Source organism: Pangasianodon hypophthalmus, chromosome 10 (assembly GCF_027358585.1).
Source record: "Pangasianodon hypophthalmus isolate fPanHyp1 chromosome 10, fPanHyp1.pri, whole genome shotgun sequence".
In the NCBI taxonomy this organism is placed as follows: Eukaryota; Metazoa; Chordata; class Actinopteri; order Siluriformes; family Pangasiidae; genus Pangasianodon; species Pangasianodon hypophthalmus.
Window position 1 is genome coordinate 2,684,969 of NC_069719.1, and position 18,319 is coordinate 2,703,287.

Below are 18,319 nucleotides of genomic sequence, written 5' to 3' on the forward strand. Positions count from 1 at the left end.
TGGGAATCGTGTAGTGGGCCGTACATTTTGGATGCATTTCTTATCAGAACTGACGGGGAAAACAAAAATAAATAAAAATGCCAGACAGGCCACGCCCACACGACATGCGACAACACAACAGTAACAACTGCGACTGCGACACGTGTGAATGGAGGATTAATGGTTAAAGAGGGAACAGGGAGCTTCAAAGCACGAAAATCGCAGCTTTCTTACAGATACCGTCTTTCGTAGTTTTTTTAAATCAATACGAATATCATGATATAAGCATCGTAAGTAATCACGATACGACGCTCTTGCGGTACAGTCCACACTTTTCCACACACAGCCTGGAGAGCTCAAACAATTCCCGAAGCATTTCAGTTATTCTCACTGACAGGTGTGAGGCGAGATGGCGAGAGCTGGACGCTGATGCGAGTGTGTATTTTTAAACGTGCTTCTGTATCACGAGTGTGTTAGACACTGCATGACTCGGACGTGACTGACAAAGACCAGACAGAATGCAAAAGATTAATGGGAGGGGAATTGGGGGATCGGGGGAAGAGGAAGAGAACGAAGTGAGACAAACGTTGGAGTCTCTGAGGAAAAAGACGACAAGTGAGTGAGTGTCCTCAGTCTGTAAAGTCTGGCTTTATATAGGGTTTTACGCTCATTCTACACATTACACACCCACACACACACACACACAAACACAAACACACACACACACACACACCACCCCTCTTGCCAAACCAGGGACAATAATTAACTCTGCCGGGCCTCTCGAGGCGTTTTACGAGACAGCAGCGTTGAGGAAAAACTGCCTCTTCAGCTGCTCGTCTGCTGATCCGTCACACTTCCTCCACGAGGAGTAGAGAAAGAGAGAACTCGCTGTCCTGACCCTGCGTTCACACGGCGGCCATTTTCTCTCCTTATAAGGCTCAAAACGCTGGACGTTGTTCTTGTGCTTTGACTGCCATTTGCATAAGGTTGGCCCGAATGTTTCTCGTCGCCCGGCCACGCCCACTTCACCTGTTACGTCTCTTATTCAAAGCGAAAAATGTACGGCTGCATGCAACCGTAGATGGTTACGACCATCTAATATATATATATTATATATATATATAATACTGTGTGTGTGTGTGTGTGTGTGCGTGTGTGTGTTAGTTAGAGGAAACACTGCTGAGGCAGCGTTAAGTTAGACTTTGCCTACCGCAGTGTTAGGAGTTCTGATGAATCACAGGTCTCTCTGGCTGCGTCTCATGAATCGCTGCCTTATGAATCAAATCGTATCGGATTCAGGGGTATCGTTAAACATCGAATCGTTACCTAAAGAGTCGAATTGTATCGTAGCAGATTCAGCGTGATCGTCAAATATCGAATCGTATCGTATCATATTGGATCGTATCGTATCAGATTCAGCAGTACTCTATCAGGTGACCCTCTGAAATTATCTGAGCGGTTTACACATATGAAACAGGAGTGAGCGAAAAAAAATCAAAATCCTTCGGTGATATTAATGCAGCCTCTCTCTCTCTCTCTCTCTCTCTCACACACACACACACACACACACACACACACACACACACACACACACACACACACACCAAAATTCTCTTCTCATCTGCATCTCCTTAAACCTGACCGCATGTAAGCAATCCAACACCCGTGCAGGAATGTGTTGATACTTGGTTACGTGATGTATCACAGTATTCACAATAAAAAAAAAAAAAGTGTCGTGTTTCATTTGCACTCGCTTTCATGACATAATCGACTCGGTATTGTCGAAACTTCATTCTTTATGGCTCTCACAATGGCCGTGCCGACAGATTTGCGTTCACTGCATCACACAGAGACCGTGTCATTCAGCACGAGCCGGTCCTGTGACTCAAACAAATAATTAAACTGAAGAGCCGGTGCAAACAGAGCTGAGGTTATGGATCAATAAATGCCAGCACTGTGGCTCGACTCCTTGGCGAGGTAAACTGCGCGGTTGCCCTGGCGACGCGCCGGGCGTCGAGGATCGTCCTCGGGAAACGCCCGTGCTGCTCTTTGCCTTCGTTTTGCAAACAAACACGTCTTGTGTCTCCAAAACAGCTGCGGCTTGCTGTAAAAAAAGGTGACCTTTCGATTCAGAGGGAATCAAAAGACAAATCTGGATCCGTGTCAGATCATCACGTTGTCCTCCGTCACTACAACGTTAAAACACTTCTTTAGTAAAGCTTTCCTTCTGAGCTCCTCCTAAACCCGGTCAGTTAAAATAGGCGTGGGAGAGACGATAAATACATAAAACAATAAAATGTTCAGTACATAGTGACCGAGACAGAAGGATTAGGAAATACATATTCACACGTACTCAGATTATTCAATAATGCAACACTTCCACTCACTCAAATTATTTATATATATATATATATATATATATTTATTTATAACACAACACTCATTAGAACTGAACAGTATTATTATCTCTCAGAAATGCCATTCTTGAAAAACGACTAAAATACTGAAATCTTGAATTTTTAACCATGTCAGAGTTGCATACGTGTAAAATCCGTTCATTAAAAAAGAACGACAGATGTGCGATTTCGACTGTACGTTCAATGAAAATCTGTACGTCCTGCTCACGTCGTCGATTGAGGTAATAAGTTTTTCCGTGCGTTTCATTGGTCATCACCACCACTAGGGATGTAGCGAGTTTGTAGCTAGCTACTTGTAGCTGTTTGGTGTCATCCTCCTATTGGTCGATTTATTTTTACATTGCGACGTAACACACTCGGAGGAAATCGCTATCCGCCCCCTTCCGCATACATGATCCACGATTTCTGTGCGTTGCCGTGACAGTGGAATGCCCCTCCCACTATGACAGCGTGGCCAATTTTACTATCTTGGACTCCTGGTCATGGATGGCAAGAACCATCAACACAAAAGAGACAGGTGGTTGCTCACCTGCACCAATCAGGTTCTGGATATTTAAAAATACCGTTAAGCGCGATCTCGAGCCTTATTGGGGGATGGACCCACGAGTAAACATCCTACGTTGATTCTTGTGGTTGGCAAATTCAAAATAAACTACTGAAATGCCCCTGAAATCAAACTTAGAGTTTCAGAGCTTCATGTAGCTGTCTACTAGCGTTATGAACGCCGGTACAATTTCAAGATCGTCCAATGAAACGCGCTCTAGAACCCTGTATGTCCCGCCCCTCCGTTTGGCGAAGAAAAGGATACCTCATGAGTTCAGGGGCTCGTTGTGATTTCTACCAAGCACCAGAATATTTCAGCCCAAAACCGGGTTGCCTCTGCCAGGAGGTTTATTCTTAGATATACATAGAAAGAGTTTTCACATAAAGGAGCATAAAATGTTCTGTACGGAGAAATGGACCAAGTGTCTTCAAGCTTGTTAGATATTATAGGAGGAGGGTTTTATTCTGTCCAGTGCAATCATTTTGAAATATATTACGTAGGACAAAAAAAAAAAAAAACTCCTGTTCAGTTGTCTCAGACTTCCAGATGTGATTTCTGGCACAGTGTTATCTATAAACATGAACCAAAGGACGTCACGGAGAAAAAAAAAAAACAGTCATAACTGTTGCTCAATCCAGTTCTGATTTGATTTATATTTCATTAATACAGACATCATTATTTTGCAAAACAGCTTAAGTACAAATATTGACAGTGAAGTGAGTGCTTGAGGGATTTCTCATGAATTTTTCGTCCGGAATTCTTCAGAAGTAATTCCGTGTTATCAATGTGACCATGAACGCATGAGCCTCTTGCGCAGCCTCGTCTCGAATGAAACATGATAACGGGAACGATTGTAAAAATATTTGCATTAACAACACAGGAATATCATGTCCCGTCTTATCCGCTGGCTCCGTAGGGGGGTGGGGGGGTGTGTGTGTGTGTGTGGTTACCATGACAACCTGAAACTGCGGCAGGAACAAAAGAAAAGAAACCCGCGATGGACTCCTCTGACGAATGCATCCACGTGTTTAAAAAAAAAAACCCGTAGAGAAGGAGCTGTGATCACCGTTCGCCCTAGTGTGTAAACACAGAACCGGTATTCTCTGTACACAGAAAGGGATAAAAAAAAAAAAAAAAAAGAGGGGAGCTACAGTAGGATCGGGAGGGAGGGCGTGGTACAGAACGCACAAAGCGCTTACTGAACAATGCGCAGGGTTTTTTTTTTGTTTAGACACAAAGTAATAATAATTACACTGGAGATCAGGAATCGTCTGTGCTGAACGCTGGCAGAACGAAGCGAGAGAGGAGACTGCGGAACTGATCAGCATGACAACAACGCTCCAGCGAGAAAAAAGAAAAAAAAAAAAAAAAGAAAGAAAGAAAGAAAGAAAGAAAAAGCAAGGACCTGTCCACAGATGACCTCTAAAATCCCTGCAGCAGAAATCGACTCTTGTTAAAGAGAAAATCCTGACGCGGTTCAGTGTTAGACGTGCTTTAAAATTCCCGTTTAACACTTAAATCCAGCGTAATAAACTGCAGCATTCGGGACGCCATCTTCAAACAAAAGTCTCTGTAACTGAGACAGCAATAAACCTAAAATCTAAAATCTCCATCAAACACACACACACACACACGCGCTGCATACGTGTTAACTTCCTTTCTGAACATGAAAACGCACGTGTGACAGATGTAGAGAAAAAACAGGCATGAAAGGAAAGAGGAAAGAGGAAAGAGGAAAGACAAAGGATGGGGAAAGCCTTCCTACGGACGCTCGGAGCAAAACGCAACCCCCCGATTCGAGCGACGTGGGGCCTGCAGCGCTCGGAAAAACTCTCATTCAACACGATACCGAACTAATTTAAAAAAAAATTTTAAAAGTGCTGGAGCGGAAAAAAACACTGCTCTTACTTCGTATAAAGTCATATATTACACACATCAAACTCTCTCAATCTGCACTCTGTTACTACGGATACGGCGACTGAAACCTTCTGGCAGAGGCAACCAAACTTCTTAACATACGTGTAAAACGTGCGGCTCTCTTAACATTTATCGTTTCTTGTCACACCGTACGAGATCTTAATAATGAATTCTATAACAGGCAGATAGATAGCGTACCTTCTCGACGTTTGAAGATCCTCTAAAGAAAATTCTGCGTGATTCGTAGATTCGCTCTTCAAAGTGAGCTTGAGGTGATAAGGACATTTTTTTCTGTGCGCTAGCACTAGTGTATTTATAGCTGAGTTTGGCGTCCTCCTATTGGTGGATTTTAGACGAGTTTCGTTTTATCTAACACACTTGGAAGAAAGAGCTATCTGCCCTCTTATGCATACATGAGCTCAAAGGGTGCCCATGATTGGCTAGTGTCGCTGTGATTGGCAGTGGAGAGAGAGAGAGTATGCCCCTCCCACCAAGAGAGCACGAACCCAGTCACGATGGAATTTGAATCGTCTTGGTTCAAACTCATTATCTTTGGACATTTTAATCAAAAAATTTCTCACACTGCCAGATATTTATCGTCGTCTGTCTTTGTTCGGGCGCGAAAACAACAACCGATAATGTGAACATGTCACGTTATATGTTCCTCCGATCTCAGTTCACGGGCAAAGAGTTCTTTAATGACGTGCGATTTTTTTGTCTATGACAATCGTACGATGTAAAGTCGCCTACAGCGAGTCCTGAGGCTTATACCGGACTTAAACGCTGGATTGGATTCATCATATTCCAATCTGATCCACTGGTGGTTTCTTTCTTACTAACACCACGTGAACACTAGACTTTCGTAATACATGTTGCTTGTTACGTTCACATGATTTATCGGATTAAGAACGTTCTGAGAGAAAACAGTGTTAACTATAGCAATACTGGATCAGTGCAACTGTGTAGATAGTTTTTTTTCTCCCCAAAGCCACCATAAACAAACAGGAACAAAAGCGGAACTGGAGAAGACACGGAATGCGGTCCCCTTGGCGGTCTGACACGTTTGCTGCTGCGATTCCAGGAACATCGATCCCAGTTCAGTCAGCCAGAGCGCAATCCTGGAATCAGCAAAAAAAATACTTCAAACTCCCAGCAGGCCTCACGTAGGAGGAGGCCGGAGCGAGAGAGAAGAAAAGATACCACCCTGTGCAAGGGCGAGGCGGAAATTTATAGCCTTTGGAGGCGTAAGATGGAAAAAGAAAAAAAAAAAAAGATAATAATGGGCTGTTCCATTTTTGGAATTTTTGATACCATTTCTAGGCATCGTGGAAAATCCGTGAAATTTGCTCAGACAAAACAATGGCTCATTGAAGTCATCTTTTTTTTTTGTTTGTTTCCAGATCTTAAGCAACTGTGGGCTCTGAGTGAATTCAGACTTCTTCCCGCACTCTCCCCCTTTTCCCTCTGTTCCCTCTTTCTCCTCTTTTCCCTCCTACTGAGCGCCCCTCTCCCTTCCCTTCCCCTTTTTCCTCTCAGCCATTTTCCCGCTCTCTTGCAAAACGCGGTGCTTCTAGAAAGACAAAAGCTGGACACAGCGAGAGCGAGAGAGAGAGAGAGAGAGAGAGAGAGAGAGAGAGAGAGAGAGAAAGACGTCTCAATCTTTCCGTCAAACATCATCAGTTGGAAACTTTCAACCGCTGTCCTCTTTCCGAGTTTGTACGTTATCCCTGTTTAATACCAGCAATTTCGGCAAACCGACTCTAAACGGGAATGACAGTGCGGTACCGGAACACGACTGTGACTTGCTCCACCCGTTCTTTATTTTTTGGTACTTTTAGTACTTTATCCATACGATAATTACACATTACTATAAAGCCACCTAACATTAGCAATATTTTCCCCCAAACATTTAGTGTGGAACTGATAACGTCAAACACTTAAGAATAAAACACTTCGCATCACACAGTTCCACGCTGAAGTGTTTTATTCCTCTTATACTACAGCAATTCGCTAATGATTACAATTTTTATTTGTTAACAAAACAACAGATCGTACTTTTTATCCATTTATAGTTACATTTCACATCGTGGAACGTCTGCAAAACACATTAGCTCCTGTTATCGCTTACGTTATAACAGCTACAAACAGTAAACAAACAAACAAAAATGCAATTTTAAAAAAATTTTACCGAAAAACCACAAAAAATAAAACTAAAGATGTCAGAAATCTTAAATTATATTATACTTGTATTCTCTGACACTGGAGACTCCTTCCATAAAAGTTAAATAAACTTCTCCTTACATATCGACGAATACACATGTTTTTTAATGTGTTTACATGGAGCGTCCGCTGCACAACTTGCCGTGAACGAGCTGTTACTATAGAAACAACAGATCAACACCTTCTGACCAATCAGAATCCAGAATTCAATGGCGCTGTGGTATACAGTCATGTTTTATTTTACCTACAGACATAACTAAAAGTAAAGTTGGAGGATTTTTAATAATAACAACAAACGAAAGACAAAAACATGACAACACACACTTCAGTCTTTTTCTTTTACTACTAACAATAAAAGTATGTGATTTAATACGCGATGTTGTATCTTGCAATGTAGTTAAACTGCTTTACTAACCTGCTGTGAGTGATTAATAGCTACAAGAGCTACAACAATACATCATTCAGGAAGAATTATCGCGATACCGATATATCGTACAAAACTGCAATGTTTACCTCTTTTCCAGATGGTTTTTAATCATTAATAATGCATTCTTACCAGTAGAGGATTGATATTTAATATCGCATTCGGTATATCGCGATGATTGTGTGTGTTATGTATCAGACCTCCCTGGAAAAACCGTTATTTAACGACAAATCATTGATGAAGGTATTATTATTAAAATAATAATAACAATAATAATAACAACAACAACAAATAACAACCTTAATCTCTTTCAATTTTATCACTCATTTTGATAAAAAAAGGTGAATATTTTGTCCATTTTTAGCATGTTTAGCTTCAGTTTAAACAGTTTTAACTGTTTAAATTTAAATTTAAATTCTAGGACTAACGGTTTTAGCTCGTGCGCGTTGTTTCTAACGTTTTTTCTTCTACATCAGGTCTGACTCACAGAAAAAAAAAGACACAATAAAGGAATAAATTTGTGACTTACCTTGACAAAAAGCTCGATAACGGGTTCGTTATCGCCCTGTCCGTTCTGCGGTACCGACAGCGACATTCCCGAACTTTCCGTATGAAATTTGGTTTAGAGAGAAAAACACACACACACACACACTCACTCACACATACACACACACGCGCGCGCGCAGAAGGTGGTCCTCGCGCAAACTTTCCCCAGCGCTGAGTAAGATTAGCTTTTAAGCTAACACTCCTGTCTCACTGAGAGAACACAGCACCGTCGATACGCCGTTATTCCACACTGTTTATATATATTTTTATATATTCTTTCCCCACAGATTCGGGATGAGGGATCAGTTCGGCATCGCTGGCCGCAGATACAGCCACTCTCACTGTGTATGTGTGTGTGTGTGTGTGTGGGGCGAGACTTAAGGGCGGGATGATTGTGGATGTGGATGTGGACACACTGGGAAGGAGAAAAAAAAGCAACTGGAATATTTAAAGGCGTGACGTCACCCAAAAGGGCAAACAAAAAGAGTGGGCGGGGCTTACAGAAGGAAGGAGGAGCGCTGATCCTGCTCTGTGGAAAGCCATAAGGGTCAAAAGTGTGGGCTAGGGGTCTCTCTCTCTCTGTTTCTCTCTGTTTTTCTCTCTCTCTCTCTCTCACTCTTTCTCTCTCTCCGTTTCTCTCTCTTTCTCTCTCTCTCACTCTCTCTCTCTCTCTCTGTTTCTCTCTCTTTCTCTCTCACTCTTTTTCTTTCTCTCTGTTTATCTCTTTCTCTCTCTCACTCTCTCTCTTTCTCTCTCTCACTCTTTCTCTCTCTCTGTTTCTCTCTTTCTCTCTCTCTCACTCTCTCTCTGTTTCTCTCTCACTCTTTCTCTCTCTCTGTTTCTCTCTGTTTTTCTCTCTCACTCAGTCTTTCTCTCTGTCTTAGTTTCTCTTTCTCTGTTTCTCTGTTTATGGTGGTAGGCGGGGTTAGGGTGGATGGGTGTTTATGGTGGTAGGAGGGGTTTATGGTGGTGGGTGGGGTTAGGGTGGATGGGTGTTTATGGTGGTGGGTGGGGTTAGGGTGGATGGGTGTTTATGGTGGTAGGCAAGGTTAGGGTGGATGGGTGTTTATGGTGGTCGGAGGGGTTAGGGTGGATGGGTGTTTATGGTGGTATGTGGGGTTAGGGTGGATGGGTGTTTATGGTGGTAGGTGGGGTTTATGGTGGTGGGAGGGGTTAGGGTGGATGGGTGTTTATGGTGGTGAGTGGGGTTAGGGTGGATGGGTGTTTATGGTGGTGGGTGGGGTTAGGGTGGATGGGTGTTTATGTTGGTGAGTGGGGTTAGGGTGGATGGGTGTTTATGGTGGTAGGAGGGGTTAGGGTGGATGGGTGTTTATGTTGGTGAGTGGGGTTAGGGTGGATGGGTGTTTATGGTGGTAGGCAAGGTTAGGGTGGATGGGTGTTTATGGTGGTAGGAGGGGTTAGGGTGGATGGGTGTTTATGGTGGTATGTGGGGTTAGGGTGGATGGGTGTTTATGGTGGTAGGTGGGGTTAGGGTGGATGGGTGTTTATGGTGGTAGGAGGGGTTAGGGTGGATGGGTGTTTATGGTGGTAGGAGGGGTTAGGATGGATGGGTGTTTATGGTGGTAGGTGGGGTTAGGGTGGATGGGTGTTTATGGTGGTACGCGGGGTTAGGGTGGATGGGTGTTTATGGTGGTACGCGGGGTTAGGGTGGATGGGTGTTTATGGTGGTAGGCAAGGTTAGGGTGGATGGGTGTTTATGGTGGTAGGAGGGGTTAGGGTGGATGGGTGTTTATGGTGGTGAGTGGGGTTAGGGTGGATGGGTGTTTATGGTGGTAGGCGGGGTTAGGGTGGATGGGTGTTTATGGTGGTACGCGGGGTTAGGGTGGATGGGTGTTTATGGTGGTACGTGGGGTTAGGGTGGATGGGTGTTTATGGTGGTAGGCAAGGTTAGGGTGGATGGGTGTTTATGGTGGTAGGCGGGGTTAGGGTGGATGGGTGTTTATGGTGGTGAGTGGGGTTAGGGTGGATGGGTGTTTATGGTGGTGAGTGGGGTTAGGGTGGATGGGTGTTTATGGTGGTACGCGGGGTTAGGGTGGATGGGTGTTTATGGTGGTAGGCGGGGTTAGGGTGGATGGGTGTTTATGGTGGTATGTGGGGTTAGGGTGGATGGGTGTTTATGGTGGTATGTGGGGTTAGGGTGGATGGGTGTTTATGGTGGTAGGTGGGGTTAGGGTGGATGGGTGTTTATGGTGGTAGGCGGGGTTAGGGTGGATGGGTGTTTATGGTGGTAGGAGGGGTTAGGATGGATGGGTGTTTATGGTGGTAGGCGGGGTTAGGGTGGATGGGTGTTTATGGTGGTAGGCGGGGTTAGGGTGGATGGGTGTTTATGGTGGTGGGTGGGGTTAGGGTGGATGGGTGTTTATGGTGGTGAGTGGGGTTAGGGTGGATGGGTGTTTATGGTGGTAGGCGGGGTTAGGGTGGATGGGTGTTTATGGTGGTAGGCGGGGTTAGGGTGGATGGGTGTTTATGGTGGTGGGTGGGGTTAGGGTGGATGGGTGTTTATGGTGGTGAGTGGGGTTAGGGTGGATGGGTGTTTATGGTGGTAGGAGGGGTTAGCTTTGATTTATTCTCTATTGATTGATTTTCTCTCTCTCTCTCTCTCTCTCTCTCTCTCTCTCTCACACACACACACACACACACACACACACACACACACAGTGTACAAATCAGTGACCGTATGGTTGGTCTTTGCAGCATGGATTCAGAAGTGAAGCTGAAATGTCTCTGAGGCCCTCTAGTGGCTGGCTGCAGTACAATTCATAGCCCCGCCCATTCCATTCCCATGTTAGTGAATGGGACTGATGACAATCTTTCATTTTTGTTATACAGCTCCAGAAATAGTGTTAGGAATGTTGTTCTATCATTTTAACAAGTTCACTTGACCCTCGATATCTCCCCTCAATATTTTTCTTATGTTAAAAATGCAGTTAATGGTTAATGAGGTTAATGGTTAATGACTCATGGTTAATGAGGTGATTGACGGTTTTGTAAACGGTAGCCGAGTCTCACGAACACACACACTTTCTAACTAAATCTCTGCACAATTCTGTAGCAAAGCCATGTGTTGTTCTGCTGTAAACTGTTCTAAAGCACCATCAGCTGGGAATTCTTTATAGTTTTTCAGGTATGTTTTGTCATTTTGATGTCTAAGCTAGCTCGTAGCACTGATATTATAACTAGCACACCATCGAGAGTGAACGATGTAATAAACCTAGATGGCTAACACTAGCTAAATTTCATAATCATTTACGATTAACTTTATGACCTTAGCAAACACTTGAAATATCTTGTTATGGTTATTCAGTCACTCCTTTTTAAATGAAATTCACTGATAGAATGTGTAGAGAATAAAAAAACGCACTTCTCCATTCAGATGTGTAACTCACTGCAGGTTTCAGAGCTAGATGAAAATCATGGAAAATAGCAATTTATTCCTCAAAAAAATAAGTTGTGCTGAGTGCAAATGGTGAGTGCTGTTTACCAGTATACAGTATTTCCAGTTTATACCTTACACTCACTATTTAAACTTGCATTACTTTGATTAAAATGATGGATAATGTCAGCTAGCTAGCAAACAGTGCTAGTCAGTCATGACTCAAAGCGCTAAAATCTTTTCCTGACAGCCATAAAAAATCAATATACCTGTGAAAATTGTATGACTACGATTTAGCATTTTACATATTAATTAGTAATGCTGTACTTGACACTCTGAGTTAGCTGATGCACCATCTAAAGTTTGCTGTTCAGGTAACAGCATGTGAACTCACATAGGTGTCCATCACTAACATGGGCGGGTAAGAGGGGGACCCACTTCCCATCCAGCCGTATCTACTGCACAGACTCTGGCTCCAATTTTCACAAGATATCAAGCTCCATTTCGACCCAAAGAACACACAATGGGACTGAATGATGCCATTCACTCATATATACAGTCACTGGTCTAAAATCCACAAATATGGAAGCCACTAGGTGTGTTCAAGTTCAACTGCGCTTTGTCCCAACTTCAGGCTGGACCACACTGAGATTTATACCAACAGTTCCACTCAACAGATACTAATCTTCATAACGTCATCATTCACAACTCCATACATTTTCAATTCCACTCTTCTGAGTGACCAACAATTAAAAAAAAAAATGTTATTTCACAGATATAAGCCGATGTTCCACTGATTCATTCGCCTTTTCTAGTTATAATTGCACCTAGTGGTCAAAATGGTAACTGCAACAAGTGCTAATAGAGGACCATAGGGGCTGGAATCATACTGCCGCATGCTCAGGACAGTTAATTGGTCTAGTTAAAAAATACTCCACAGCAACTAAGATCTTGTTTTATAGCAAATAATCAGAATTAAATCTACTAGATGTCTGCAAACAAAGGCAAAGTGTAAGTGCAGACAGTGAGAGAGACTACAGTGTGGATAATGTCCGGACATCAGAAATGCATGCGCACCACAGTAATCTTGTTTCCCACAACCCTAAAAGTGTTTTTTCTTCTTTTTTTTATTCAAGAAGTACGGAAATAAACCTGATTTTCACAACCTGGGATTTTACATACATTTTCGGGAGTAAATATGACACCCCTTCAGTTCGTCTGTCATTGGTAATATATTGTATATTTATACCACAGCTCTGTTGAATTCTGGATTCTGATTGGTCAGAAGGTTTTATTAATTTTCGTTTGACTCATTCATAACTCGTTCATCCCTGTGAAACAATAACGTATTAGAACGAGAGCATTGATAATAATAATAATAAACCTGTGATCTGCAGCTGCACTACTGTCAGAGCTGCTGTTACAGAAACTTAATCAACACCTTCTGACCAATCAGAATCCAGAATTCGCTTGACTTCTAGCATGAGATTGAAATATATAACCATTGGGTTTTTTTCCCCTCAGATATTCAATGAGGTTCGATCACTTTATCTGGCCTGGCTGCTGAAGATAAACTCTCTATGGGCATGTACGGTTTCCTAGGGGACACCAAGGAGACCTGAACACACACACACACACACACACACACACACACACAGTTATCTTATCTCTCAGCCAAGCAGGGGTTTCAGGTTACTAGTATCCTGGAGCGTTGTGATAAATTTACAGCAGCCCAAGCCAATATCACGCTTTTCAGTAATATCTTTGAATTATTTTTATCTCTTTTTAAAACAGACCGCCTTCTTTTAATTATTATTTCCTGGTATATTGTTACGCAGCTACTCTCTCTCTGGCACATTAAAGCAGCGTTTGCCTACTGAGGGTTCGTAAGACTGATAAAAATGTCTACAACAAATTAAAATAAAATTCTAAAAATATATAGTCTAGAAGTTGAAATTGAAATGAACATTTGAAAACAATTACACACCAGAGTAAAGATGTTACTATACTTCACAAATGAAAAAGTAACATGATTTAAGAAACAGGTTTTGCTATTTGTTACAAAAGTATAGGGCTATTTAAAAGCTAATCATTTAGGTTGAAGAGGATCAGCTGCCAAAAAATAGCTGTTAAACCTTGCTTTAAAGTAACACAGAACAGATTCGTTTTCCGTCCAAGTTGTTTGTAAATGAAGCTCTAAACCTTCTCGAAGATGAATTTCACCAGTGTAGTGGTGTGACTCTGATGGCACATCCACAGCACTAAACCTTCCGGAAAGGGGAAATTAACCGCAGCTCCTTTTTACCCCAGTGTTACGAAGTTAGATTCAACTTTATAAGAACAGCTTTGGTAAGATTTTCTCTCAGTCTAACACTTTATTGTTCCAGCGTAATGGTTATAGTTTTGAATTTCACCTTATATAGTCTAATGTATTCCAAAAATGTCTGATACAATTCAAAAACCTGACCTTAAACTCACATTGTAATCGAGTTTGGGAAAAAAATGATACCAGTTAAACTTTTTTGTACTTTTCCAAGGCTTCATTCGCAAGTATAGGGATATATTTTTAAAAATATTTTTAAAACAGAATAAAAAAGGACGAGGCTGAGCTGTTAAAGGGTGCATGTGTAATAAAACGAGACAAACCCAAGATTTACACATAACCCTTGAACCCCGCTTTAAAAAACAGCAGTATGGCCAAAGACCACTGCAATAAAACACCTCGCACTGACACAATGCTGATAATCAGACAATAACTGACATGGCTTAAGAATTGTGTTACTGTGTAATATATTTATGTAAGTTTATAATTAACTTACATTAAGTAAGTAAAAAATTTAGTAAAAAAATTAACTTACATAAAAGACTTTTTTTAATTTTAAGCAAATGGTTATTTTCATCCATTTTTTCCTGTTTTTCTCCCCAGTTTGGTCTTGGCTAATTCCCACCCATCAGTCAGCTCTCCTCTATCACACAACAGCTACCAACCAACGAGGGTGAAGGCTAACACCTGAAGCCAACCAATCACATCTTCTCAAACTGCTGCTCATGCTGCATCACAGGGCAGTGGAACACATTCAGAGGAAAGCGCTGTCTGCCCTCTTCCACATACACAAGCTCACAGACGCCCAAAAACGGCTAAAATCGCTGTGATTGACAGGGGAGAAAGGGTATGCCCCTCCCACCCATTACAGCAACGCAAAATTCGCTCACTTGGCGACATCTTCGGGATTCGAAATTGCAATTTCCTGATAAATCGTGACTGCTTTTCTTTTGCAACACTCAGGAGCCTTATAAAACCACTTTAAAAAAAACAAACTTGAAGTTCTGTCATGCTGGACTGAATTCCCGAGACACATTCTTCCAAACCTCTCAGAACCTTGAAGAAGCGATGGACGACTCTTCTAAGAGCACTTGAACATGAAGAAACACTGAAACACTCTCAGCCTTCTCTCCTTTATGGTTTTATATCCATCTAGGTGTGCTTTAGTGTGCTGTTTTTATCCGTGTTGTTCCTGGTTACGTGTATTACTCATTGGTAGACGTTACACACCTAGATAATGATGTTGTGTTATACGTAGCATCATGAACTCAGCTGTCATGAAGCTGCCATGTTGGTGCTCCGTCTTTGTCCTATGAAAAGAAGAGTTATCTAAGGCTGGGATTCTCAAAGTTTTTGTAGCTAAAGATGCTTTTAACTGTAAAGTAAATTCCACGGATTTTAGACACATTATTTTAGTGTGTAAAATAAAATTCTGGCTATTTATTACAGCCTTAGAGCGTTTTATTTCTGGACTTGAAACCATCAGAACACATTCGATTCCAGTAGACATGACTAATAAGCAGACTTGTTTTGAGTTACTGTGATTCCAGGGTTGCTGCAGAGTTTTGTTTTTTTTTTTTTTTCAAAATCAAATTCCATGCTTTTTAAGACCTGGCCAACTGAAAATCAACAGTGTGTCGATATATGAACAAACGACACCGCTTAGCTTGACTGTTAGCATGACGCTGGTGCTTCTCAGGTGCTTTAATCCTCACAGTGACTAACTGAACTGTCTAGACACAAACCTCAAAACAGTTGCTTGCTGGCACCAGCTACTCATCCTCCAACCATTTCTTGTTGAATTTGCACTTGTCTGTTTTGTTCTTATCTCCTTTTTTAACAAGTAGGGGGAGAAAAACAGCATGAAAGGTTACGAGGTCATGTGACCCAGGACTAGGTCACATACATAGCCAAAAGAAAATGTAAAATGTGAAACTAAAAAAAGCAGTTTATCCAAAATGATTTCTAAATCAGTGTTGAGACATAAGCTCAGAATTTAATACCTAATAGTTAAAAGCAACAGAGTTAAGACATTTTATGAACCTAAATTTCATAAATAAATGTAACCCTGGCTTTGGATTAAACCCAGTCAGTTCAGTCACATAGGCTAGTAACATATATGTCATTATTATAATTGTTTGCTTTATCCTTATTGTAATATGCACATTTATTACTGCATTTACGGTAGACCTGCTATTCCAGCTGTTACGGTAATAACAGACCTGCCAAACCCAAAAAAGTATAACACACAGACTCGGGAAGGGGTGGAGGAAAATAAAAACTTTTTTAAATATAGTCCTTAGACATATTTCTTGTCTAATGGAGCTTGTAGAAACTGTGAAATGTCTCAACATGGCTGACATTTTTCACAGCCAAACTGTTTGTGTCTCAGCACTAAAGCAGCCTTTTAATCACTTTCTAAATTATTTTTAAAGCGTTAAATTTATTGTAGGTCCGTGTCATTGTGGGTTCTTTTATTTTTTTGGTTTGGGGTCAAAAGTTTCAGCCTGTTTCCCTTCCCAAAAGTGCTGTTTTCAGCTGAAAATTTGGAGCAGCTGATTTTAGCCAAGTGAAACTTCCACTAAATATTCTATTTCCCAATAATGAACTCAAAACATTCTCCGTTTACCGAGACAGAAAGCGAGGACGCCGCGTCAGCATCAGCGCATGTTTCAAGCAGCGAACCGAGTCGAGACGAGAGCATCGGCCACAACGTTACGCTGCATTCGACTTACATGAGAAGTGGAAAATCGTAGCTTGGAATTCGAGCTACAAAGTGGAGGAAGAAAACCAAAGACGCCTCCATGTTCATCTTTCATTAGCAACACGTGTTTAAGAGTGATGTATATTTACTTCCTCACAACAAATCAGTGAACTGTAGAGTCAGTGTTATAGATTTAACAAGCAAATGTGTCTTTATGTTGACGGATTTAAAGCTAATATACAGTATCACTCACTTAAAGGTAAGAAGTGCTGCTGCTGTGTTTACTGTTGATGCTGTGAGCGGCCATTTTGATTCGACGTCGCTTGCTGAACTCAGGGTTTTATAGAGATTGTCCCGACTTGAGAAGGCACTGTGTTTGTTTTTTCTTTTCCAGTAGACAGACTACACATTAGTACTCGTAAGATGGGGGAAAGGGGCGGGGCTTCTAGTTATAATTAAGTGCACCTATGCAACTGTCGATCTTTCTAGATTCCTACGTTGATTGGCTCATCTGCCGTTTTTATTTAAAGAGAAAATCAGACTGACTGTTAAAGCACAGAGCTCCTATATGTAAAATACGTAAAAGTTAGCAGGTCTGTATGAAGCCTGGATGATGTAAAGATGTTTGGCAGCTATAGTTTGCGCAATTTAAACACACCGATGTCTAAAAGTATTAATTCGACACCAAGACACAAGATGAAAATCTTAAATAACCCACTCGAGACACGATGCAAGTTTATCCTTTTGTTTAATGTGACTTTTTCAAAGCCAGAAATCTTTGAACGGTTCAACGACTTGAAACAACTTAAAAAGTTACAAAACAAACATTGGGACGAGAAGCAGAGAGCCCTCGCTTGTTCTCCGTTTTGCACAGTGTGTGTCTGTGTGTGTTTGTGTGTGTTTTTACTGTATGGATCATGCACACAGGGGGACCAACACACAGATCTGCATCATTAACAAAAAAAAAAAAAATTATAAAAACACTGCGTGAGGTTATGAGGGGGAAAAATCTACACGCTAACTCTCAATCTCAGAGTTATTATCAGTTGCAGAAGGAAGGAAGGAAGGAAGGAAAGAAGGAAGGGAGGAAGGAGGGGAAAAAACAGGGCGTTTCTTATTTATTTTCTTAACGTCATTTTTAGTGGCTGGAGAAACAAACATCATGCTGCAAATTTCAACACAAACTGCATCAAAAAAATAAAATTACCACCAGACCAACATCATGGGTGAACTCCGAACAATTTGTACATTCTAAAGCTGAACAAAATGTCCAAAAAAAAAAAGAAAGAAAGAAAAAGAGAGAGAGAGAGGATTCTCAGGACTGGGATGGAGACATCTGGGCTTTCCTCATGGAGCGCAGCGCTTTTTCCCTCAGGTGCTTCTCCAGATCATCCAGACTGTCCTCTACTTCACTCTCTGATTCCTTCAGGAAAGGTAGCATTAATTAAAATCTGATTTAACACACACTGAAGACAAACAACCAGGTGACCACGTGTCTGATCTGCATTCGCTGCTTTTAAACAGTATTAAAGGTCTAAATCACGTCATTAACACCTCACTGGGATAAAATCCTACACTTGGGTATTTAGCTTACACTCTTCTGACTCTACGTTCACACACAAGCAAAACGTGAGTGTGTGTTTTCTACGTGCGCACACACACTACAACTTCAGTGGAAAAAGTGACATTTGCGTTGATTTTTTCTCAATTCTACGCAAATTATCTACGATTTCTAAAGTGACAAATCCTAAACAAACAGGTTGCTCGGCGCATGCGGTGCGACGTTTCGTCACTCTCCCGCTCACATCTTTAGCTCAAACCTGCAATTAGCTCCTGTTTACAGCTTAACGT

At 41.6% G+C, this 18,319-nt stretch overlaps 2 protein-coding genes and 1 long non-coding RNA gene across 5 annotated transcripts in view; 1 reads left to right on the forward strand and 2 right to left on the reverse strand.

Moving 5' to 3' along the window:
- clic4 (chloride intracellular channel 4) overlaps window positions 1-8,464 on the reverse strand; it is a 36,376-nt gene extending 27,912 nt beyond the window's left edge. Inside the window, exon 1 of the mRNA XM_034308313.2 lies at window positions 8,031-8,464. Coding sequence (XP_034164204.2) covers window positions 8,031-8,096 — 66 coding nt within the window. The 5' untranslated portion in view covers window positions 8,097-8,464. The remainder of the gene's footprint in view (window positions 1-8,030) is intronic.
- Window positions 1-17,455, forward strand: LOC128319119 (uncharacterized). The gene is made up of 2 exons (XR_008302504.1): window positions 1-594; window positions 14,368-17,455. It is a non-coding gene; the product is annotated as an uncharacterized LOC128319119 (long non-coding RNA).
- The window catches only part of srrm1 (serine/arginine repetitive matrix 1), a 20,169-nt gene continuing 19,049 nt past the window's right edge, over window positions 17,200-18,319 (reverse strand). For 2 of the 3 annotated variants that reach the window (XM_034308062.2, XM_053237392.1), the window contains one exon: window positions 17,200-17,891. In XM_034308062.2, coding sequence (XP_034163953.2) covers window positions 17,784-17,891 — 108 coding nt within the window. In that variant the 3' untranslated portion in view covers window positions 17,200-17,783. The remainder of the gene's footprint in view (window positions 17,892-18,319) is intronic. The other variant, XM_053237391.1, reaches the window with a different exon arrangement.